This window comes from Dasypus novemcinctus, chromosome 11 (assembly GCF_030445035.2).
Source record: "Dasypus novemcinctus isolate mDasNov1 chromosome 11, mDasNov1.1.hap2, whole genome shotgun sequence".
NCBI classification, from domain to species: Eukaryota; Metazoa; Chordata; class Mammalia; order Cingulata; family Dasypodidae; genus Dasypus; species Dasypus novemcinctus.
Genome location: NC_080683.1, coordinates 80,561,647 through 80,586,065, shown reverse-complemented (window position 1 = coordinate 80,586,065; position 24,419 = coordinate 80,561,647). Strand labels below are relative to the sequence as shown.

General features: G+C 38.1%; 1 protein-coding gene across 4 annotated transcripts in view; it reads left to right on the top strand.

The window, feature by feature from the left end:
- Positions 1-4,264: 4,264 nt before the first annotated feature.
- Positions 4,265-24,419, top strand: part of HACE1 (HECT domain and ankyrin repeat containing E3 ubiquitin protein ligase 1) — a 96,249-nt gene continuing 76,094 nt past the window's right edge. The window contains exons 1-6 of one of the 4 annotated variants that reach the window (XM_058307196.1): positions 4,265-4,636; positions 11,419-11,473; positions 12,833-12,922; positions 14,215-14,319; positions 20,932-21,007; positions 23,495-23,626. In XM_058307196.1, the coding sequence (XP_058163179.1) occupies positions 4,561-4,636; positions 11,419-11,473; positions 12,833-12,922; positions 14,215-14,319; positions 20,932-21,007; positions 23,495-23,626 (534 nt within the window). In that variant the 5' untranslated portion in view covers positions 4,265-4,560. The remainder of the gene's footprint in view (positions 4,637-11,418; positions 11,474-12,832; positions 12,923-14,214; positions 14,320-20,931; positions 21,008-23,494; positions 23,627-24,419) is intronic. The other 3 variants (XM_058307200.1, XM_058307199.1, XM_058307201.2) reach the window with 3 other exon arrangements.

Below are 24,419 nucleotides of genomic sequence, written 5' to 3'. Positions count from 1 at the left end.
CACAAACTGGATTTAGTAAGCATACCTCTTGCCAACAGTTCTGCCATGGTTTGTGTTTCATCCTAGTTCTCTGTAGATTTGGGTCCCTGTGCCTGCATACACACGGTGTTTTAATTTGTTTCTGGGAGTGGTGCTATAGTTTGTGTCTGCTGGGAGGGACCCAGGCCAGGACGCCTCTGTGTGATACCCAAACTGTATGGAACCAAGGGGAAGGGGTATGGACTGGTGGTTTTTGCATGTAAATTTCCTACCTGCTCTTCTTCTTTTTCTTTGATTCAACATTTATGAAGTCCTTCTCCAGTCTCTATTGTTCAAAGTTCTAAGCAAGTGGGATTTGTCCTTTTATTTAGCTGATTCTGAGAGAAGACTTTTCCAGGGGATGTCTTATGCCACCATGTTCACTGTAAGTCTGTTCTGCTGATATTAATATTGTTAAACCAGGTTTTTGGTTAATATTGACTTCGCTTATCTTTTTTCCATTTCTTCTCGGAAAATGGTGCTCTTTTCTAAACAGCAAATGGCTGTGTTAAAAAAAAAGTTTTTGCCCGTATAATCTAAAACCTCTGTTTATTTGTTTATATTTATTCCGTATATATTTTCTGTGAATATGGATATATTTGGGCTTATTTCTACCATTTTGTTTTCTTTTTACAATGAATTTTCTTTGCTTTTTTGTTCTTTTATTCCTGTTTTTTTTTATTGGATAGATTGTGTTTTTTTCCTTCTTCTTCTAAATGGAGAACCTTGAGCTTGGGTACCTCCAAAAAAATCAATTTCCTGGGGGAAAAACGCAGAAATTGAAAAAAAAAAAAAAGTTAACACTATATGGGACACAGAAGAACCTGGGTTCTTTTTTAAGGTTCATTTACTTTTCCCCACCCCGTTATTGTTTTTCACTTTCACTTGCTGTGTCTTCCGTGTTTCTTTTTTTTTTTTTTAAAGATTTATTTATTTCTCTCCCCATCCCTCCCACCCCCGGTTGTTGTCTGTTCTCTGTGTCTATCTGCTGCATCTTCTTTGTCCGCTTCTGTTGTTGTCAGCGGCATGGGAATCTGTTTCTTTTTGTTGCGTCATCTTGTTGTGTCAGTTCTCCGTGTGTGCGGCCCATTCCTGGGCAGGCTGCACTTTCTTTTGCACTGGGCGGCTCTCCTTACAGGGTGCACTCCTTGCGCGTGGTCTCCCCTATGCAGGGGACACCCCTGCATGACAGGGCACTCCTTGGGTGCATCAGCGCTGTGCATGGGCCAGCTCCACATGGGTCAAGGAGGCCCGGGGTTTGAACCGCGGACCTTCCATGTGGTAGACGGATGCCCTAACTACTGGGCCAAGTCCGCCGCCTCCTTGTTTCTTTAGGTAGCACCAGGAGCCGAAACTGGGATCTCTGATGTGGGAGGGGATGACCAATTGCTTAAGGCGCCTCCACTTGCTGCTTTGTTGTGTCTCTTGTTATTTTTTCTTCTTGTGTCTCTTGTTGTGTCAACTTGCTCTGCCTGCACCAGCTTGTTGTCTTCTTTAGGAGGCCCTGGAATCTGGTAGGCAGGAGCCCAGTCGCCTGAGCCACATCTGCTTTTCAGAACCTGGATTCTTGTAAATGAAAGACTCTATTCTTTTAATAATGGAACTCTTACTACAAAAAGACCTTTTAAAGCTGCCATTTGAGGTCCTTGGTATTGGGATCCACAGGACAAATGAGAAAATATTTTAGCTAATAATCCATGAAGGGAAGCGGACTTGGTCCAATGGATAGGGTGTCTGTCTACCACATGGGAGGTCCACAGTTCAAACCCAGGGCCTCCTTGACCCGTGTGGAGCTGGCCCATGTGCAGTGCTGATGTGCGCAAGGAGTGCTGTGCCACGCAGGGGTGTCCCCCGCGTAGCGGAGCCCCACGCACAAGGAGTGCGCCCCGTAAGGAGAGCCGCACAGCATGAAAGAAAGTGTAGCCTGCCCAGGAGTGGCAGCTGCGCAAACGGAGAGATGACAGAGCAAGATGATGCAACAAGAATAGACACAGATTCCTGGTACTGCTGACAACAATACAACAATAGAAGTGGGCACAGAAGAACACACACGGAATGGACACAGAGAACAGACAATTGCGGCGGGAGGGGGAGGGAAGGGGAGAGAAGTAAATAAATAAATAAATTAAAAATCTAAAAAAAAAATGACACAATGAAAAAGAAACACAGATTCCCGGTGCCACTGATAAGAATAGAAGCGGTTACAGAAGAACACAGAGCGAATGGACAGAGAGAGCAGACAACTGGGGGGGTGGGGGCAGGAAGGGGAGAGAAATAAACAAAAAATAAATCTTAAAAAAAAAAATCCATGAAGAGATATTCAGTTTTTTTAGTGTCCTCCTTGGCAGCTTCTTTCTTGGTGTGACAAGCTGTGCTGTCCAATATGGTAGCCACTAGGCACATGTGGCTCTGTAAATTTAACTTGATTACATTTAAATACTATTTAAAAATCCACTTCAAGTGTCCAGTAGCCCCATTTGGTTGTTAGTGGCTGTTATTTTGGACAGTACATATTATATAATGTTTCTATCACTGCGGAACATTCTATTGGACAGGAGGTGAATAAACTATATAATACCACTTAAGCTTCATTCACCTTGAAGCAGTGATATTTGGGAGACCACTGCAGAATTTAGAATGGGCTATTGACAGCAATGTTCTCTAATCTTTCCAGCCAAGTTGTAATGCAAGGTTTGGATGATTTAGAATAAACATTCTTCCATCATCTTCTGCTCCTATGGGGAAAAGGGACAGAATGGGGAGTGATGCCCAATATGGAGGCAGTTTGGGGCTCCTGCCCCCTGCACATGCACTCCAGGTTTGGTGCCCAGAGGCAATTTATATGGAGCAAAAGCCTGTGGAGTGGTGGCTGTAACAGGGTGAGATGCTAACTTCTATACAGCAGTGGGAATCCTGAATGTTACAGAGTCCAAAAAAGACTGAAATATTTCCAGTTGGAGCCAGATGGCAAAGCATCAGGTATGGCTCAGATTGGCCCATTGCATTTGGCATTCGTTTGAAGCTTTGACCTTTCCCACCTTGTTGTCAGACTGGTTTAGATTTCACCTGAACCAACTGGTTAGGTGAAGATTATGGATGTCGGCCCTGAGCCTGTGGTACCACTGTTACAAGTGGCTGCAAGTCACAGGTTGGAACTGATTTAGGATGGATTGGAGGTTATATCCATTCCAGCTACCATCTGCTCCTGCTTATCCTGGATGGGCAGGTGAACTTCTTTCTCTTTCTTCTTCCGGGCCAGCCAACATACATCATCAACAACCATGTGCCCATTCATTGCAGTGACTCTTTTGCTTCCTTGAGGGAGGAGAAGCTGAGAAAGTCAAGCTGTTTGCCTCTTACTCTAGCATCATCTTGGCACTAGAAAATTCCTTCCTTAAATTTTTCATCAGTGGTGTCATCCAATTCATAATGTAGATTCTTTCCTCCTGATTGGATTATTTCATTTTAGCTGCTCAAATTTCTCTTTTAGCCAGGCTCTGTGCTTAACCTCTGTGTAGAGCCAACAAATATTCTTCCCCACTGATTTCTTTTTCATTCATTTCTTCCATATTGTATTGTCATCCTTAAGTTTTTTGTAACTCACAAAGTCAAATCCTTTGGACTTCCAAATGGGAATTGTCATCATATTGACACTTCAGCATTGTACCAAATAAACTAAAATTTTCTTTTAGATTGTCATTACCCACATCTTCCCCAAAGTTTCAACTTCATGCTATGGTAAGTATGGGAAGGCAACAATGCACAAGATAAGAGTGTTGTCCCTGCCCACGGTGAATTCGCCCACCAGAGAATCCAAATAATCAAGTTACGATTGTTACCTACAACAAAGGGAAAAGCGAATTTTGCTTTTGCATTTATTTTAATATTCTTTAAATGTGACATATGGAAACACGATATTTAAACAGTTTAGGTAACTGGAAAAACAAATGTACCACAACTGGGACGATGGTGCTGCATTTAATTTGAAAGTATTGTGAAAACCCCCAGTCGGTTATGCAGGGCAGTGGTAAAATTGAAGTAAACGGCTCTTGCCCAACTTTTTCTGGTAGGCGTGGGAACATTCAGTAAGTTTCTCCAGAAACGTGGGGCATGCCCAGCGTGGGAAGGGCTTCCCGCACCCACAGCCTTATCCGGGAGTCGGTGGGGCTGGGCGTGGGGCCGCGGTCGCACTCCGCGTTGCATCTCCCCGGGCGCGCGGTTCGGCCGGCTTGGAACTACAGCTCCCAGAAGGCCGTGCGAAACGGGGAGGGACGCGGCGGCGGCGGCGGCGGCAGGAAGGGCGCCAGCGGCGGCCGCGGCGGGTCTCTTCTTAGGGGTTTGTGTGGTAGCCGCCCGGAACCTGAAGGGAGTACGCGGCCCGGACCCCGAACGGAGTACGCGGCCCGGAGCGGTCCCTTCAGCCACAGGCGCTGATCGGACGAGCCCGTGCCTCCGCCCGCAGGACGGGCCCGGGGCGGGATGTAGGGCACTAGGCTCGGAGGCCGCCGGCGCGGCGAGGTGTGTGCGGAGGACGCGCCGAGGATGGAGAGAGCGATGGAACAGCTCAACCGCCTGACGCGCTCGCTGCGCCGCGCCCGCACCGTGGAGCTGCCCGAGGGTGAGCGGGCAGCTGCGTGGAGGCGTGGGGGCGACCCGAGGTTGGCGAGGGCGGGGCCCCAGAGCGGGCCGAGGCGAAGTCCGCGGTGAAAACAAACTGAAAGCTGGGAAAACGCCCACTTCTACTTTCCCAAGCTGAGCAGGGCCGGGATCTCTGGCGATCCCTCGCTCGTGGCTAGCGCCCTGGCGCGTGGGAGTTTGCGGGAAGACAGGTCTGTGCGGGTCCTAATGCAGGGGGGAGTTAGAGGTCTTCCCCGACTATCGATTAGAGGTTTTTGGCAAAGGGGCAATAATATCAGCCGGATGGTGGAGACCTGGGTTCACAAACGTTAGAGTTGCGGGCCTTTTTACCGTCTGTGCTGGCTGGAGAGAGAAAGATGCTCCAAAGATAGATTGATTTTAAGCTGCGGGGCGTGAGACTTGGGGGTGGGGGGTTGGTTAGGTAGCCTTTTTTGAAAATGTAGGACACTACTGTATTTTGACGATAGACAAGTAGAAGAATGTGGAACACCAAACACTCTTTAAAGTGCTGTATCTCTATACGTAAATGCACTTCTTTTTAGTATGCATGCTTTCCTCCTTTATTCATCAGATTTGCAAGGAGTGGGCTAGGTGGGGCGGGGGGCCCATCTACAAAGGACTGAGGCGTGATCCCTGTCCTGGGATTTTAGTTCCGTGCGCTGGGGTAACTTCAGGCAGGTAAAACACTGGTAATGAAGAGGTGAGAAAGCCGTTTTGTTTGCCGTCTAATGAATTCAGACGTTTTAGTGGCAATGGGAGATGGCAGTGCCTCCTCAAAGAGGCTTTTGGCTTTTTATGCCTCAATTAGAGAAAGGTTAGAAAGAGGTTATGGCTGGTGAATTATTTCTTTCACTGTAGTAGTTTATTTTTCAAAACTTTCTCTTTGTTGCTGCTGGGGAGAAGGTTAGGGAAGGAGGCCTTGGAAGAGAATCATCATTTCTTCATGTGAGATTTAAGACTTTGGAGATAATTTTCTTGAAAAAAAATTTCTTGATTGTCAAAAGTAAATTTTGTACTTGGTAGTTTACTAGACGAAACTAGTTGGCTTAAAATAATACTGATTTTAGTAACCACACTTGCCGCTTCAACTTTTTCTTTCTTTCCCTTCCTTTCTTTCACCTTTGTTAATCCGTTTAAGTGCTGCTATCATTCATTTACTTCCCCGTCAAATTATTGATATAGGTTGATAAAGAAGATTGCATGCAGTTTCACTGATACTGCAATTTATATTCTGATTTTTTTTAACTTAAATGTAACTTAGAAGACTTCAAAAATATAATGTTTTCTCGTTTTAAAAGTAATGTATTTTCCCTGTAGAAGATTTGGAAAAGAAAGATCACTGCAATGAAAAAAACCAGTATTTGTGCCACCTAGTAGTAAACAATACTAACATTTTTTCCCCATTTTTATTTATTCCCTGCTCTGTCTCCCAAGTTAATATCACACTGCATATAGTCTTTTTTTTTTTTTTTTTTGAGAAGTTGTGAGTTTACAAAACAATTAGGCGTACCATGCAGGATTCCCATATATCATCCCTTCACCATCTTGTGACACATTTGTTACAATTGAGGAAAGAACATGTTCATAATATTACTGTTATCTCTAGTTCATAGCTTATATTTGGTGTTTTTTTCCCCCAAAAGATCCTTTTATTAACAACATGCATTAATATTGTTTATTTTTATAGTTCATGAGAGAACATTCTCAGGTTTGTACTGTTAACCACGGTTCATCATTCACCATGGTGTTCACAGTGTTATATGGTACTTTGCCTTGTACAGTCTATCCAAAGTGTACCCTCATTGCTCTCAGTTTCATCACAGAGTTGTGTTGTAGTCAGCTCAGTCCATTTTAGAGTGTTTTCATTACTCCAAAAGGAAAAATCCCATACCTCCTTATATACCTCCATTATTGACCCTAGAATTGATGTAGTACTTTTCTTGTCATTGTCTATATGTTACATTAGTTGTGTTTGAATTTCTGCGTATCTCCATGTTCTGAACACCTTGTAATAGAGGAACATTCATGTATTTGTATTATACTATTAACCACAATCATCATCCACCACTGAAATCACTCTTATACATTCCCTTGATTATCCTCTAACTTTCCTTCAACTGGCATTAACCTCTTAGACTACCCCATTATACTCACTATAATGTGTTACCATCAACTCTGTCCATTTCCCCATATTTACAATCCACCTTATTAAACATTCCACATGCGTTCAGCATCAGCTCCCTCTTCTCAGCCCACATTGTCTCCTAGTAACCTATACTGTAGTTTAACTCCATTTTGTTCATATTAGTGAGACCATACAATATTTGTCCTTTTGTGTCTAGCTTATTTCATTCAATGTAATGTCGTTATGCATATAGTCTTTTATTTTGATTTTAGAAAACACTGTAGCACAATCATTTTTTAATATCCTTAAATACACTTGATGACTTTGTAAGATTCCTTAAGATGGATGTAACAAATCATGAATCTACTTTTTGTTTTTATAACTGATTTTATGAGGAGTGTCTTTGTACTTAAGACAGTCTGCCTCTCTAAATATTTCCTTATGTTTAATTTCTTGAATAAATAAAGGGTCAAATTATATGAACATTTTTAAAGCTTTAGTTGTCAGTTCTCCAAACTTTTTGGAAAGTTTCACCAGCAGCCTAATAGTGCCTGGGAACTAAAATATTAAAATTAAAAATAAAACTCCTTCCATTTTGCTAGGAAAAAAATGGCATCTTGTTTGTTTGTTTCTCTTATAGTGTGTTTGCTCATTTTATTCCTTGAATTTATTTCTTCCCCTAAATTCTGATGAATTGTTTTAACTTCTTTGAGCTTGACTCTTTGAAGTATTTCATATATAATATATCCTAATGTTGTATTTGCATTTTAAGGGCTGAACAGAAGTTCTGAGATGTCTTAAAATTTGGTAAATTATTTATTTGATAGAATAAATAAATAGAATTTAGTAATTTATGTGCATGTAATTGGAACAGATTATGAAGGTTGGAAAGTTTTTAATCATCTTTTTACTCTAAAGTTAACTTTATTGGTTAACTTAGATATTACTATTTATATAGGATGAATCTACAGATACTTGATTTACTGAATTGGTAACTGGGAGGACAAATTTATGCTTCCTTTGGCTTGATCTGTTCTCTGAGCCAGGGTTGTATCATGCCATTTTACAGTTAACTACTCTCTTACAGTATATCTAATTTCCAAAGATGTACAAAAAAATATAGCTCCATTGATATGAAAAAGTATTTCAAGTGAGTTTTAATTTATTTTGGCTAAAAAATGAGATTCCTTGGGCTTGTGAAAGCCTGAGTCTTATGGAGTGCAGTTGTTGAGTCATCCTAGGCAGGGCTAACATTGAAATATTTTTATGAAAGAGAAAAAGAGGCAAAGAGGAAAGATTAGTTTAGGGCCATGAATTCTCAGTGGACTTTAAAAGATTTGTTTATATTCACTTACGTGGAGAAAACAGTCAAACTACTGCATTTAGAGTTAATGTAGTTTGTTTAATACAACAGGGAACGTGAGCCTTTTTTAATATAAGTTTGAATGATAGTTGCTCCCATTTGATGGTTTGAGGAAAAATTGTATATAATGTAATGAATTTGAGATCCTTGTTCTTTAAGGTTTTCCTTTTAGTTGTTGAGTTCTCAGACTTTACCTATTAACAGAGATGGCAATGTATCTGATAAACTGAGAGATTAAACTTTTCTTAAGTGTATACCTGGTCCTGAATATGTTTTCATGAGTGTGGAGAGAGGGAAGCATCTGACAATAATTTTTTTTTATATTTCTTTAATATAGTATTTCTTGGATAGTCTCCTAGAACCATAATTTTGATTATATTTATTTCTTCATACTTACCTTTTAGTATATGTGAGCTATGTTTTTATAAGTTGCTCAATAGATTTGATGTAAAAAAAATCCACATATAAACTCTATTATATACAAATAGAAATAAACACCTTCTAAATAAACCATTGTAAGCCTTATGATATTACGTAGTTCTCATGCCCATTTAAAATTGTTTACTAACTTGATATGTTTAATTTATAAATAAGGGTATTTCCTGTTTATGGCATTATCATGGAATGAACTAACTGAAACTGTCATGGTTAGAAGTTCATAGTTTGATTGGGGTGTGCAGTATGTGAGAGAAAGAATGTTGCTTTGCCAAGGGAAGTTTAATGCAGTATTTTTCAGCTGCTGGTGATGACTCATTGGTAGTTATTGAAAACAGTTTAGTGGTTTGTAATCAGCATTAAAAATGAAATAGAATAAAACAAATTAGAATGCATTCCACATTCATTCTGAGTATAATGTTGTGAACCTAGTACTTCTCTTATAAGGTTGATATAAGGATAAAAGAGGTAAAAGAGATGATGCATATAAAGGGTTTAGAACAGTGCCTGTAAGATAATGGCCTATAACATGGTATTATTGGGATTATTTATTATTTCATTTTTTATAGTGAGAAAATTATTGCATATGCACCCTGTGAACTTGCAAATGTTGACTAGGACTAAAGAATGTTGCTAGTCCTAGTGAGTACTGTTTACTCACATTTAATAAAATAATAAAAATTTGAAGAAATAGTAGCAATTATTTTCATTTTTCCTGTAAATACCTCAGTATTTCTAAATATATAAATTATTTTTTGAAAACAGTCACAATGCCGTTTTATCATAGCCAACAAAATTAGCAATACTTCTTAATTATCAGATACACAGTTCATGTTCAGTTTCTTTCCCTCCTCTTAAAAATGCACTTTTACAGTTGGTTTGCTTGAACCAGAATACAAACTTGGTCCAAATGTTATATTTGGTTGATTCATCTCAAGACTCTTCATAATAGTTCCTCCTCCATTTAAAAAAAAAAAACCTTTTTATTTTTCAGTAATTCTAGACTTAACAGAAAAGTTGCATAAATAGTACAAAATTCTCATACGCCCTTCCCGCAACTTCTCCTAATGTTAACACCTTGCAAATCATAGTATAGTTAACAAAACTCAGGAATTAATATTGGTGTAAGTCTTTTAACTAAATTACAAACTTTATTAGAATTTCAGCATTTTTCTGAGTTGTATCCTTTTTCTTGTTTAGAATCCAATCCAGGAACCCACATTGCATCTGATTTTCATGTCTCCTGAGTTCGCTAAACTGTGGTAGTTTCTCAGTCTTTCTTGTCTTTTCATGGCTTGCACATTTTTAAAGAGGACTGGTCAGTTATTTTATAGAGTGCCTACCTTTTTGGGGATTTGTCTGATGTTTTCTCAGGATTAGATTGAAGGTAGACATTTTTGGTAAGAATATTACAAAAGTTGTGTGCCAAATACCTTATGATGTATGGAACATATCAAGGACTACATGATGTCCTCATGTTTTATATTACTATATTATTTCAAGTGCTGTTAACCTCAGTCACTTGATTAAGGTGATGTCTGCTGGGTTCTCCACTATAAATTTACTCTTTTTACTTTGTAGTTAATATTTTGGGGAGATATTTTGATACTATGCAAAAATCCTATTTCTCCTCAAACTTTCACCTATTAATTTTAGCATCAGTAGTAACTAAGTGCTAAGTGGGGGCTGTCATGGGTATTTCTCTGTAAGTAACTATTATTAAAAATATAAGCTTCTGAAATGCACTGATTGAGACATGACTATTAGTAATAGATAAATAAATTCCCAACATGAGTTAAAATTTATTTAAGTATAATTGGCATTATAAATGCTCTTGATTTTTAACATTTTATTTGGGTCATGTTTTTGTAACTTTATTCTAAAAAAGAGATAAATAAAAATGTTATGAAAAGTTTAAAGTAATATGTAAATGTAAGACCTTAAAACTGTGCCATTAGTGAGGATCATGGTTAATAGTACAAATATAAGAATGTTTTTCTGTGTACTAGAACAAATGTACATCACTATTACAAGGGGTCAGTATATGGAGATGTATGGGAAAATACAATTAATGTAACTTATGGACTACAGTTAACAGCAAATATTGTAATATTGCATCAATGTCAAAGTATTGTGTTAATGGTAGGGGGGTATGGAAAAAAATACCAAATGTATGCTATCAACCATTGTTAGTGATACTAGTCTGATGATCTTCTCTGATGATTTATAACAAATGTTCTACAACAATGTAAGGTGTTGGTGGAGGGGTGAGGGGTGTTATATGGGAATTTTGCACATTATACATGATTATTTTCTAAGTTCACAACTTCTCAAAAAATATATATATATAAAAGCTGTTCCATAAAAGCTTATAAATAATTTATTTTGTTATAATATTGGCAAGAAGATAATACTATGTATGTTTCAGGTTTTAAAATTATTTTAGCATATACGTCTTTATTATCTATTTATGCTTAAAATACCCCAAACTACACCTAAGTATGATAAAACATGAAATCTTTAGAAGTAAAAGAAATTTCAGTTGTTAAAGCTGTAAAAGACATCAGATCTTCACTTTTCCTCTAAAATATAGAAGCTAAGCACTTTTGTGCTTAGAGGAGATAAGCAGTAGCAGGGGTAAGAAAGTCTGCACTATTGTAAATTTTGTAATACTTCTGGTATTCTGTACTACCCTTACCTCTTCTACCTCCCCTCCTTGCCTTTTATATAGAGTTATGAAGACCAATCTTAATTATCACTCCTTGGAAAAAGTAGTAATAGGTGATTTGATACAGCTCTGGAGGAGATTAATTAATCATTTTTTCTTTTTATTACCCAGATAATGAAACTGCTGTTTATACTTTAATGCCAATGGTTATGGCTGATCAACACAGGTGAGTGCCTGTTTTACTTTCATACTTTTTGAGAAGTATAAACATACCTAAATGTTATACACACATACACACACAATTTGAACATAGATTTGGTCCTTGCATGTTGTTTTAAAAAACTCAGAATCCTTCCTAATTTTAATGTTGCCCTGGGGCAAATTATTTCACCTCTCTATTATAATTTTCTGTCTGAAATAACAAAGACTTTCCAAGATTCATTTTAGTTGTAAAATTCTATGGTAAAGGGATTTTTAAAAATTAATTATCAGATGTTAAGTAAAGTGTTTGGTTGATCAATGACAGAAAATGTGATGGTTTCTTTTAGAGGTCACCACTCATCTTAGTAGCAACAGATTGGGACTAAGGGACAAATTATTTCCCAAATGTGCTATGGCTTTGCTGGTCTTTTTATTGGTATATACCCTTTATTGAGGCACTTATGAGATACAGTTATTTAGCTGTGTGATTGATATTTACATTTGGAGCAATCATAAGTTCTACACTGGTTGGTTAGTGATTGGGTAGTTTGGTTTAATGAGAAGAGAGTGAAGAGAAACTTTATTTTCAAACAAGTTTAAAATGTTTTTTTTGCTTTAAATTTCCTGTCTGGTATAAATCAGGATTTTTTTTGCCTGATATTCTTTATTTCAGCAAAATTCTTTTTTTTTTTTTTTTTAAAGATTTATTTATTTATTTAATTCCCCCCCCCTCCCCTGGTTGTCTGTTCTTGGTGTCTATTTGCTGCGTCTTGTTTCTTTGTCCGCTTCTGTTGTCGTCAGCGGCACGGGAAGTGTGGGCGGCGCCATTCCTGGGCAGGCTGCTCTTTCTTTTCACGCTGGGCGGCTTTCCTCACGGGCGCACTCCTTGCGCGTGGGGCCGCGGGGAACACCCTTGCGTGGCACGGCACTCCTTGCGTGCATCAGCTCTGCGCATGGCCAGCTCCACACGGGTCAAGGAGGCCCGGGGCTTGAACCGCGGACCTCCCATGTGGTAGACGGACGCCCTAACCACTGGGCCAAAGTCCGTTTCCCTCAGCAAAATTCTTATAGGGAGGCTTAGCTTTCTACAGGGGCAATCAAGAATCTAGGGAAAGCCGAGCTAACTTACCTTACTCAGAGCAGGTACCTTAGCACTGCCAAAGAAGTAAAGCGGGGAGCCTTCAGCAGCAGTGTTTTGGTCAAGGTATTTGTCTTTTTGGATATTGTCTGGCTACAATGCTACACTTTGAGAATAGTGCCTTGTATTTTGGTTGTTGTGCAACAGAACCTTTTCAATAATTGGTAAGAGTACTTAAGGGACTAAGTTGATTTGTTTTTAAAAACTTTTTTTTTTTGTCTTGACTCTTAATTTCTTTTGGTGTAGGTCTGTTTCTGAACTACTGTCAAATTCCAAGTTTGATGTCAATTATGCTTTTGGACGTGTGAAAAGAAGCTTGCTTCACATTGCAGCAAAGTAAGACCAAAGATATTTTGGTTTAAACTCTTGTCTAGAGGAAGGATCAGAAGCTTTGAATCAGCCTTGCCCCACAGTAGTTATGGAGAGAGATGAGAACAAATAGCTGAGTGGTTCTATTCCAGTTTTTGGCATACTGTACTTCTTGTGCTTTCTCTCTTTAAATGAACTGTTAACTTTGAGATGGGACTGGTAAAAAAAGAAAGTCTTACATCCATTATTGTCTTAATTTGTTCTGAATCAGATCAGGGTAGATGGGAATTGTCTTTCCCGGATGTATTTAAGAGAATATGTTCACTAAAATTTTTCTTTTATCAGTGTGGGATTTTAAGAAGAGTATAACTGGTAATTCTCGTTAGCATTGTGATATGCTGACTGCATGTGAAGTCAGTGGCTTATCATTTTTACATAGGTGGAAGATTGATTTGTTTTTAATTAGAGAAGTTGTAGGTTTACAGAAAAATCATGTAAAAAATACGGCATTCCCTTTTACCCCGCTGTTGTTGATGCTTTGCATTAGCATGGTCCTTTGTTACAAATGATGAAAGAATATTAAAATTGTACTATTAACTATAGTCCATAGTTTATATTAGGTGTATTTTTTCCCCCATCTAGCATCTATTTAGGTCTTTAGAAGTACCGGAGATTGAACCTGGGACCTTGTACATGCGAAGCAAGAGCTCAACCACTGAGTTACATCCTCTACACAGCACACTATTATTAACACCTTGCATTAGTATGGTACATCTGTTATAATTCATGAAAGAACATTTTTATACTTGTACTACTAACTAGTCCATCATTTACAGTAGGGTTCATTCTGTTATACTGTCATATATTTTAACTTTTAATTTTTATTCTAGTAACATATATATAACTTAATATTTCCAGTGGGAGATTGGTTTTTATCCACAGTCTTCCCATGTATACTCAATCAGTTAGCTAGTTGATATCTAGCCTCTCTTTAGGATTTAGGTAAGTGTGTTGAAATTAAATGTTCACAATGAATTTGACTTCTGGAAGGTTAAAAACATGGAGAATATTGTATGGTTTCTTTCATAAACTAATACTTTATTTTTATCTGAATTTCTAAAATACTTCATAGCTTTCATAGTACTATGTACCATCTTGAAAGTAGAAGATATGTACTGTTTGTGACAGAAGTTAAGCCAAATTGTATATAAGTACGGACCTTAAATATAATATTTTTAATACACTTAAAAAGAAATATTAAGATATGTGAACTATGACTAGTTGTTGAATGTATTTGAACTATCTTTTAATTGTTTTAGTTGTGGATCAGTGGAATGCTTGGTTCTGCTATTAAAGAAAGGAGCAAATCCCAACTATCAAGATATTTCAGGTTGTACACCCCTTCATTTGGCTGCTAGAAATGGGTAAATATTTTATTTATTTTTGCAGCTTAAAGTTGCTTATTTATTTAGTTTTAATTTCTTTATTTAATAGAATTAAATATAGAGTGAATATGTTTGTATCCAGTTTATTTATAAGTACTTGAGAATAGACTGGACCAGAGAAAGCTTTCTAGATATGAGTAGCTTACTCCTTTCAGTGCTCAAACTATTTTTGCTGTAATTATGTTTGGCAAAAAACTTTCTAAATAAATAGTGTACTTACTAGCCATCTTAAACAGTGTGAATGACTTTATAAAATTTTTTTATTAATACATTTTTTTCTCATTATAAAAGTAGCATTTCCAAAAAATGAAAAATTCTAACATGACACATTGTCTATATTTTTGTCATTTCCTGATAACACTGGTCATTATTATAAATATCATTATGTCATTGTGTACTGTTTTAAAGCCTGCTATACTTTTTATGGGTTTTTGTTCCCGTTTTATGTTGGGAATTTCAGGTGTCACAACTATTATTCTTTACTTCTTAAACTTCTGGTAAACTGAGAAACCAGACCAAAATGGTTAGAATTGTTTCTAAAATGAAAATAAACAGTTTTTGATTCAGTACTTGAGGACTTATGTTGATCACCTTTTTAAAGACACTCTATAAAAGCTCTCTGAAAGTACATTCCTACTGTGTGTCTTTTCTTTTGGTTTCTCTTGAAGATATTTTTGTTTCATATTCTGAGCTGGGATTCTAGATAGTTGGGGTAGCTGCCTAAGTAAGATTGATAAGGGGCTAAATTGTTGATTGCATTATTCTGAGGCCAAATTTTTGTATCTGTAAATTAAAGTGGAACCAAAAGGACAAGAACCAGAGAGATGTTTAGATTGGACAGGAAAAAGGCATAGTTCTTTGACCCTATCTAGTCCATCCTATTTCCTGACTTAGCATGTGCATCAGTTTAATTGTCCACTGATAATAGGTAACAACTTGTTGATTAAACTATTTTTAAAAATAATTATTAGCTACATTAGGTATGTTGTGGAGTGTCATACTGAAGGTCAAGAATAAATCATTCATTTCCTGACTGAATTGATCTCAGGTTCAGATTTATTATTCCAAAAGTTGGTAGGATAGTGATAAAACTCTTTGCAAAGAGTTACGCAGTGGTAAATATCTCAGTACTGTCTCTCAACAACTAAATGAAAGGGCATATTTGTTACTGCAGGAATAAAAATTAATCTCCTGTTATTGTATAAGGAGGCTTAGTCAGATGGGTTAACTGTGAGGACCAAGAAACAGATTTTAGACTTGAAAGACAGGATGTTCTTGGTCTGCTAAAAAGATTCAATACTGTGTTGCTGCTTTTTCTTTAGAAACAAAAGCTTTTTAAGTAGCACATTGAAAATAAATAATATAATCACTTTCTATTAACAATAAAGGAGGCTATTACATTTTATAGGTGAAGAAAACTGACATGTTACATGATTCATATGGCAAGTCAGTGAGGAGAAAAGGAGTAAGAGTTCATGACCCTTCCTCTAATTTGGATGCCTTACTAATTTATTAAGATTGTTTTAGACATTCATTACTTTAATATTTTGTTTTTTATTTTTTATTGAGTGAGTGCTTTGTACAACCTAGACATACTCAATAAATACTTGCTAAATGACTCGTTACTTCCTGTAGCTTCTGGCGTTTTTAGAAATAACATTTTACTATAATATCTTCTTGCTTTCAAATTTGTCCAGACTGAAGCACAAGTAGGGGATTTGTGCCCTCTTTATTTGTCCATCTCTTTTGGGGGGGTTAGCTTTCTGTTTTTGTCTCCTCAGTTATCATTGTCAAATGGATAGTACATTTCTGTTAACCTGCATTTGTGTTTCTCTTCTCACCCATTAGTGTTGCATTTGGATTACCATAACATTCTAGAATTGCTGCAATATCTGGGCAGCAAAATAGGTGCTTCCTTGTACAGGGGGATTTCAACATTGCTCATGATTGCATGAGAATGTTAAAAGGGAAGGCGCCAAATTATTGTGTATATTTAGGCTACATATTGGTCATATATGAAATGTGAGTTTTTCTTTATTTTTTGGGCTGTATTGTGAGCTCTTGAAGAGTAGAGCCCTTGTGTTACAATGTTAATACTTTAGTTCCAGTTCTTAGCAAAATAGATGCTCACTTAGTGGTTGTTTCTGACTTACCCTGATTCTGAAAAGTAGCATAATGTTTGTGAAATAGGAGAAATAGGATATATTTCTTTCCTATACCAGCCCTGCTTCTTTTTTTAATTTATTTTATTTTATTTCTCTCCCCTTCCTCCCCCGCTGCCCCAGTTGTCTGTTCTCTGTGTCTATTTGCTGCGTCGTCTTCTTTGTCTGCTTCTGTTGTTGTCAGCGGCAGGGGAATCTGTGTTTCTTTTTGTTGCGTCAACTTGTTGTGTCAGCTCTCCTTGTGTGTGGCACCACTCCTGGGCAGGCTGAACTTTTTTTCGCTCTGGGTGGCTCTTCTTACAGGGCGCACTCCTTGCGGGGCGCACTCCTTGCGTGTGGGGCTCCCCTATGCAGGGGACACCGTGTGTGGCAGGGCACTCCTTGTACACAACAGCACTGCACATGGGCCAGCTCCACATGGGTCAAGGAGGCCCGGGGTTTGAACTGTGAACCGTCCATGTGGTAGACAGATGCCCTAACCACTGGGCCAAGTCTTCTTCCCTGCCCTGCTTCTTCAACAGCCCCTACCCTAAACACTGTTCTGGGTTTATTTTCCTGTTCTTTTCCCCGGTCCTACCCCTAGCTATGTGTTTATTTTGTCACTAAAGGGTCCATGTCAGGCTTTGACTAGGTTTTTGAAACCCAGCTTATATGGATACAGACACACACACTGGTATATTTATATGTACTATATATACACACACGTAAATGCATACTTAATTAGATTGTTTTAGTTTCTTTGTTGCTAAAGTAAATATCATGCAATGAATTGGCTTAAACAATAGGAATTTATTAGCTCATGGTTTTGAGGCTCAGAAGTCCAAATCCAGGTGTCATCAAGGGTGACGCTTTCTTCCTGAAGACTGGCATTCTGGGGCTGGCTGCTGGTGAGCCTTGGTCCTGGGCTTCTCTGTCACATGCCACTGTACATGGTGACCTGCCATGCCCTCTCCCTTTTCTTTTGGGTTCTGTTGACTTTGAGCTTCCAGTCTGTCTGTTCCCTATGGGCTTTTTCTATCTGTCTGAATTTCATTATGCTTATAAAGAATACCCATATATGATTCAGATCCATCCTGACTGAGTTGGGCCATACTTTAACTGAAGTAACCTCATCAGGAGGTCCTCCTTACAATGGGTTCACACCCACAGAAATGGATTTAGTTTAAGAACATGTTTTTCTGGGGTACCCAGCTCTAAAGCACCACAGTCCACCCTCTGGACTCCCAAAAGACTCTTCTTTCCAGATGCAAAATACATTGATTCCATCATGGCATCCCAGAAACCTTAAATCATTTCAATAACAATGCTAAGTCCAAAGTCTCATCAGAATCACTTGTGGGTATGTTCTGTCTTGGGGCACAATTCCCCTCTGTCTATGGACCTGTAAAACCTAGAAAATAAATTATTTTCTTTCAATATACAGTGGGGGTTTAGGCATAGGATAGGCATTTCCATTCCAGAAGGGAGAAGTTGAAAGGAAAACAGGAGTCATGGTCCCAAATAATTCCAAAACCCAGCAGGGCAAAACTCCATTAGATTTCAAAATCTGAGAGTCATCTATGGATAGATGTTTTATCTTCCGGGCCTAATGGAATCACAGTCCCACCCTTCTCAAGCACATTATGCAGTGGCCATGCTCTCCCTGAACACTAGGGTGAAGGCTCCACCCTCTCCAGGCATCAGAATGGTGGCTAGTCTCTCCACAAATGCTAGAACACTGGCCCCAACATCTGAGCATTAAGGTGGCAGCACTTTCCCTGAACAATGGGGCAGTAGGCCTGCCCCTTTTAAGCACTGGGGCAGTTGGTCTAACCCCTCCAAATGTGAACCTGCCCTTTCCTCGAACATGAGTAGAGTAGGCCCACTCTCTTTTCCCAAGGATATCTCTTCAGTCCAGACATTGGCTTCCATGGTTCTGCCCTTATAATGATACTTCCTTAAAGTTGTTTCTTCTCTTCTCTGACCCTTTCAGTCCAGGTTGGCAGTGGTTCTGCTTATACAAGTTTCACAAAAGCTTTACCAGCTTTGTGTGTAGTTCACAGGGATCCAAGCCAACAGAAGGACTTTCCACAGATGATTTCTGAGTAACTGAATTTCCAATCCTGACTTCCACTGAAATCCACTGACTGAATTCGTGTTCAATTAAACCCTCACATGGAGCCTTATTCTCCAGGGACTCACTTTCTTAAAGCTCAGGAAGATTCCTGATAGAACCTCTACTGGCTTTAGTCTCAGAGCACACTGTCTGGATAGGCTCAGAATTTTCCAAAACATCAGTTTCTCATTTCTTTGTGCTTATGAGTCAGTTTTTATCTTATCCTTTTCCTTTTGAATTTTACTATAAACTGCAAGGAGAAACCAGGCTGCACTTTCTACACTTAGCTTGGTAATCTCCTCAGCTAAATATCTAAGATCATAACTTTCTAGTTCTGCCTTCCATCCAGCGTCAGAATTCAATTTCACGAAGTTCTCTGCTACTTTAAAACAAGGATCACTTTTCCTCTGGTTTCTAATAACACTTTCTTTCATCATTTCCTTCTAAGGCCTCATCAGAAGTTTCTTTATTTTTATTTTTTTATTCTTTTTAAGATTTCTTTATTTCTCTCCCCTTGCCCCCCCAGCCCCAGTTGTCTGTTCTCTGTGTCTGTTTGCTGCATGTTCTTTGTCTGCTTCTGTTGTTTTCAGCAGCACTGGGAATCTGTGTTTCTTTTTGTTGCAGCATCTTTGTGTCAGCTCTCCTTGTGTGTGGCACCATTCCTGGGCAGGCTGCACTTTCTTTTGCGCTGGGCCGCTCTCCTTACAGGGCACACTCCTTGCGCGTGGGGCTCTCCTACGCGGGGGACACCCCTGCGTGGCAGGGCACTCCTTGCGTGCATCAGCACTGCACATGGGCCAGCTCCACACGGGTCAAAGACACCCTACTCCCATGTGGTAGACGGACACCCTAACCTCTGGGCCAAGTCTGCTTCCCCAGAAGTTTCTTTAGCATCCATATGTCTACCATCGGGCTCTTCAAAGTAATCTAGGCTTTCTCTGTCAAGCAGTTCAACAGTTCTTCGACTTCCTCTGCTCATTATGGAATTTCCAAAGCCATCTCCATGTTTTTTGGTATTTGCAGTGGCAGCACCCCAGTTTCCTAATATTAAAAATTGTTTCAGTTTCCTGTTGCTAAAATAAATATCATGCAGTGAATTGGTTTCAACAATGGGAATTTATTAGCTCATGGTTTTGAGGCTCAGAGAAGTCCAAATCCAGGTGTCATCAAGGTGACGCTTTCTTCCTGAAGACTGGCATTTTGGGGCTGGCTGCTGGTGAGCCTTGATTCCTAGGTCACATGGCAATGCATATTGTGACCTCTCGCATTCTCTGCCTTCTCTTCTGGGTTCCACTGAGTTTCAGCTCTGGGTACTCCCTCTGGCTTTTTTTTCTTTCTTTTCGTGACCTTCCCTATAAGGCCCTCAGTAATTGAATCAAGACCCATCCTGGACCACACCTTTTCTGAAGAAATCTCATCATAAGGTCCTAATTACAAGGGTTCACATCCGCAGAAATGAATTATGTTTAAGAACCTATTTTTCTGGGGTACATAGCTCCAAGCCATCACATAGATCATAAACTTTTTCATGCTATCGAGATTATATTGTATTTCCCTAATCAATTCAGTACTGATCATAGGCAAGCATATAAAACCTGAAAATTTTCAATCTTTGAGAACATGAAATTTGTTTCATTATTTAATCCTTATAACAAAAGAGAGGTGTAAGGATATGAAACCTGAAAAGTAAAGTCACAGTAGTGGAGAGTTCTCAGCTGATTGCAATTTCAGTGCTATCAAACAAGTTAATCTTCAAATAAGTGTGAGGCTCCACGTATTTCAAAGGAATTGCTATAGGTTTCATTTATTAAGAGGAATTTGAGATGAATATTAGTAGTGACTAGTAGTGGATCAAGAGGAAACATTGTGAGCGAAATGAAGTGGGTAGCAGAATGCATAGATAAGCATGCTACTAATTTTGTGGTTATAATTTTATGTCATCTTAGTGCTAATTAAATATTTTGCAGTCATGTCTGTAGGATACAAAATCGGAACATAATTTGTCATATCCATTCCTCTTCCATTCATGTTCTATTGTCTTATATTTCTAATCCAGAGTACTTTTACAAATATTCAGTTATCATTAGAAATTCTCTTCATTTTGAATGGCTGATTTTTCCCCAATGATGTGAAAATTTGATTGTGCCATTTCTTTTCCTATCTTTTAGACAGAAATTTCTATATTATTTCAAATGTTACATTTATGTAAATATTTATGGATTGATGTGCAATCAATGAATGCTGAATGTACTTAATATTTCAGTAAAGTAATTATCATTTGTATATTTCCTAGTACTGGTTAAGATACTTGTGATTGTATCTTTGTCTTTTCAGGCAGAAGAAATGCATGAGTAAATTATTAGAATACAGTGCTGATGTCAACATTTGTAATAATGAAGGCCTTACAGCAGTAAGTGCTAAGAATTTTATTTGAGATTTTAAAATACTTTATAGAAAAGTATATTAATGGTGATATATTGAATAGTTCTAGTGTTTCTGTATATTACTTCTTGGTAGTTTATTAAAGAATATGCTCAATGATTTGAGTCCTAGTTTTCAGCTTTACCTATTAGGAAAAGTTATGGTTCACCCTGCTTCTCTCATCTCCTTCTTAGGGTTGTGGCTTTTCATTTCGTCTTTAGTTTATTCCCTACCTTTTGTCCCTGACTTTTAAAGGACTTTTTAGGAGCACACTTGCTGAGTTGTGGTGTGTGTTTATTATGGGGGAGAATTCCCTCAACATTATCTTCTCAATTTTCTTTTAATTTTTTATGTCTCTATTGTGATATTAATTTCCAAGAATTTTCTTTTTTCCCTGCTGTCCCATTTTTAAATGGTGTTCTGTTATTGCTCAAGAATGCAAGCAGTATATTACCTCTCTGAGAGTACTAAATTTAGCTTTTTCTTTTGAATTTTTTTTTTTTTAATATTCATGTGTTGCTCCTTTTTTCCCCAGTTATTTTTTTGTTTTGTCTTTTGACTTTTTTGTTATTTTGTTTTGTCTTTTGACTTTCAAAACACAATGTATTTGTTTTATGTCTGGTAGATCATTAAAAAGCTAATTGAATGCTGTCTGTATGAATGAGGTTTATTTATTGTGGGCTTCAGTGTAGGGTGATTTGCCTGGACAGTTTTCTTTAGCACCCTTACTAAACTGTTACTTTCTTGCGTTTACTCCTGAAATGGTCACATTTCTCAGGGAAAGCTCTTCCAAAAGCTGGGATGATGCTAATAACATTCTGGGTGCTGTGTTGGGGAGACAGTTTGGGGATCTCAATAGTCAGTGTGTGAACTGGCATTTAATCTCCCTTTTTCAATCTGAAACTCTTGTTTCAATGATCCTGGTGTGTCCTATCTAAGACTCTTTGTGTTCAAGGCTCCTGTCTTTGTCAGAATTGGAGAGAGACAGTCCCTGGTCATGCAGAGTTGGGAAGGGATAAAGATCAGAGGTCAAGTCTTACTAAGTACACTTTCAAGTGATCCTCTTATTTTTACTCCTGCTTTATCTTTGCTTTGAGATGTGTAGTAGTACTGCCAGGTTTTGAGCATTTGGAGGATTCTGTGATCTGAGTTGCCTTCCTCATGGCTTTCTCTTTCTGCCTTCTGAGATTTGTTGCTATTGTCTTCTCTTCTTTTAAAGTAACCTTTACTATCATTTCAGTGGGGTTTTGGGAAAAATTAGAAGTTGATGGCATGTGTTCATCCAGCCATTCTAAAACAGAAATCTCATGCTGTATTTTGTAATGGAAAAAAATTCAATGAAAAATTGATAGTCCAAAGTTTTAATGTTGATTGTCTTTGAGTGGTAGAATTACAGGTATTTTATATTTATTTTATCCTCCCTGTATACTTTTTATTTATGCAAAATACATACATTACTTGTAAAATAAAGAAAGTAAAGAAAATGGCACCTACTATGTTAATTACTTTTTTTTCTCTTAGGAGGTACAAGGGATTGAACTCAGGACCTTGTGCTTGGGAAGCAGGTGTTCAACCACTGAGCTAGATCCACTCCCCTATGAGAGTTGTTTTTTTCCTTTTGTTTGTTTGTTTTGGTTTTAGAAGGTACTGCGGATTGAATCCAGGACCTTGTTCACAGGAAGCAGGCTCTTAACCCTTTGAGCTACATCCACTCCCCTACTTTTTTTTTTTTTAAGATTTATTTTTTATTTATTTCTCTGCCCTCCTCCCCACCCAGTTGTCTGCTTTCTTTGTCCATTTGCTGTGTGTTCTTCTGTGACTGCTTCTATTCTTATCAGCGGCATCGCGAATCTGTTTCTTTTTGTTGCATCATCTTGTGTGTCAGCTCTCGGTGTGTGGGGCACCATTCCTGGGCAGGCTGCATTTCTTTCATGCTGGACGGCTCTCCTTACGGGGAGCACTCCTTCGCGTGGGGCTCTCTTACGCGGGAGACACCCCTATATGGCACGGCACTCCTTGTGCACATCAGCACTGTGCACGGGCCAGCTCCACATGGGTCAAGGAGGCCCTGGGTTGGAACCACGGACCTCCCATGTGGTAGGCGGACACCCTATCCATTGGGCCAAGTCCCCTTCCCCACTTCCCCTACTTTTTAACTTATGTTTGCTTCTGAGGAAGGAAAAATATCTAGCACCTTTTTTCTAAAGACAAGCTATGCATAGAATTCAGGGTCATCATCTATAAAGCAGAGTGTTTGGTAATTCTAAGCCCAGGTTACTTTAGAGATACATGGTGGCGTAACCTACATCTTGATGCATTCTTTTCAACCATATGAACACTAAGAAAAAAGTATATGGGCTTAAAATATCTTTATTTGTGTATCATGTTCACAGTTGAGAAATAATAGCATTTTTGAGCTGCTGTTTTCATGTGAAACACTCTTATACAAATGTTAAGTAACTAAATGGCTGCACAGATTCACTGGCTGGCTGTGAATGGACGGACAGAACTACTCCATGACCTCGTGCAGCATGTTAGTGACGTTGATGTTGAGGATGCGATGGGGCAGACAGCGCTACATGTGGCTTGCCAGAACGGTCACAAGACGGTAAATTCACCCCTGAGGACTTTAAATTAAGTTGCATGTGTTTGTTTTTGAAAACTTGGAATTGCTGAATTTTTCACTACACGTATTTTGGAATCTGAAGCATCATAGCAAAACGTATTGACTGCATTATATGGACTTCTGGTAAATACGTTCTATGAGGAGAGAGGGAATAGAAATGAGTACTTTAAATCTGTTTAAAATTTCTAAGTAGGATTTTAATTTTCTGATTCATAAATTTTAATAATTGAATATACTGTTTTTAAATGTAGTATGTTCACAGTAATTTTAAGTTATGTTTATTCTGTTCTCAGTTTTATTATATAACTTTTTCATATTTTGTTTTTCCACCATTAAGCCTAAATTATTGGTATTATATAGTAAAGAAAATAAGCATTGACATTGCTTAAATAGTTCAACTTAGAGTATCAGAATTGTCTTTTTCTTTCTTTAGCTTTCTTTCTTTCTTTAGTTTTCTGAAGTCATGTATTTGTTTTATGATGATATTTTCCTTTTATCCCTAGTTACAAATATTTGGCTTTTGTAATCTCTTTCTCTGTCATTAGGAGACTCTGCTGCCTTTTATAAAGATAGTTAGGTTGTATTTTTAGATTGAATTTCTATCTTACTACAATTTCTTTTCTTGGTTACATTCAGGTTTTTTTTTTTTCCTCCATCATTTAACATTCTATAATATTATACCTAAAATGTACTAAATAAATGTTGATTGATGATAGGAAGTTACTCATTTACTGACAAACCACAATAATAGTATCAAAACCAACCAATAACAAAA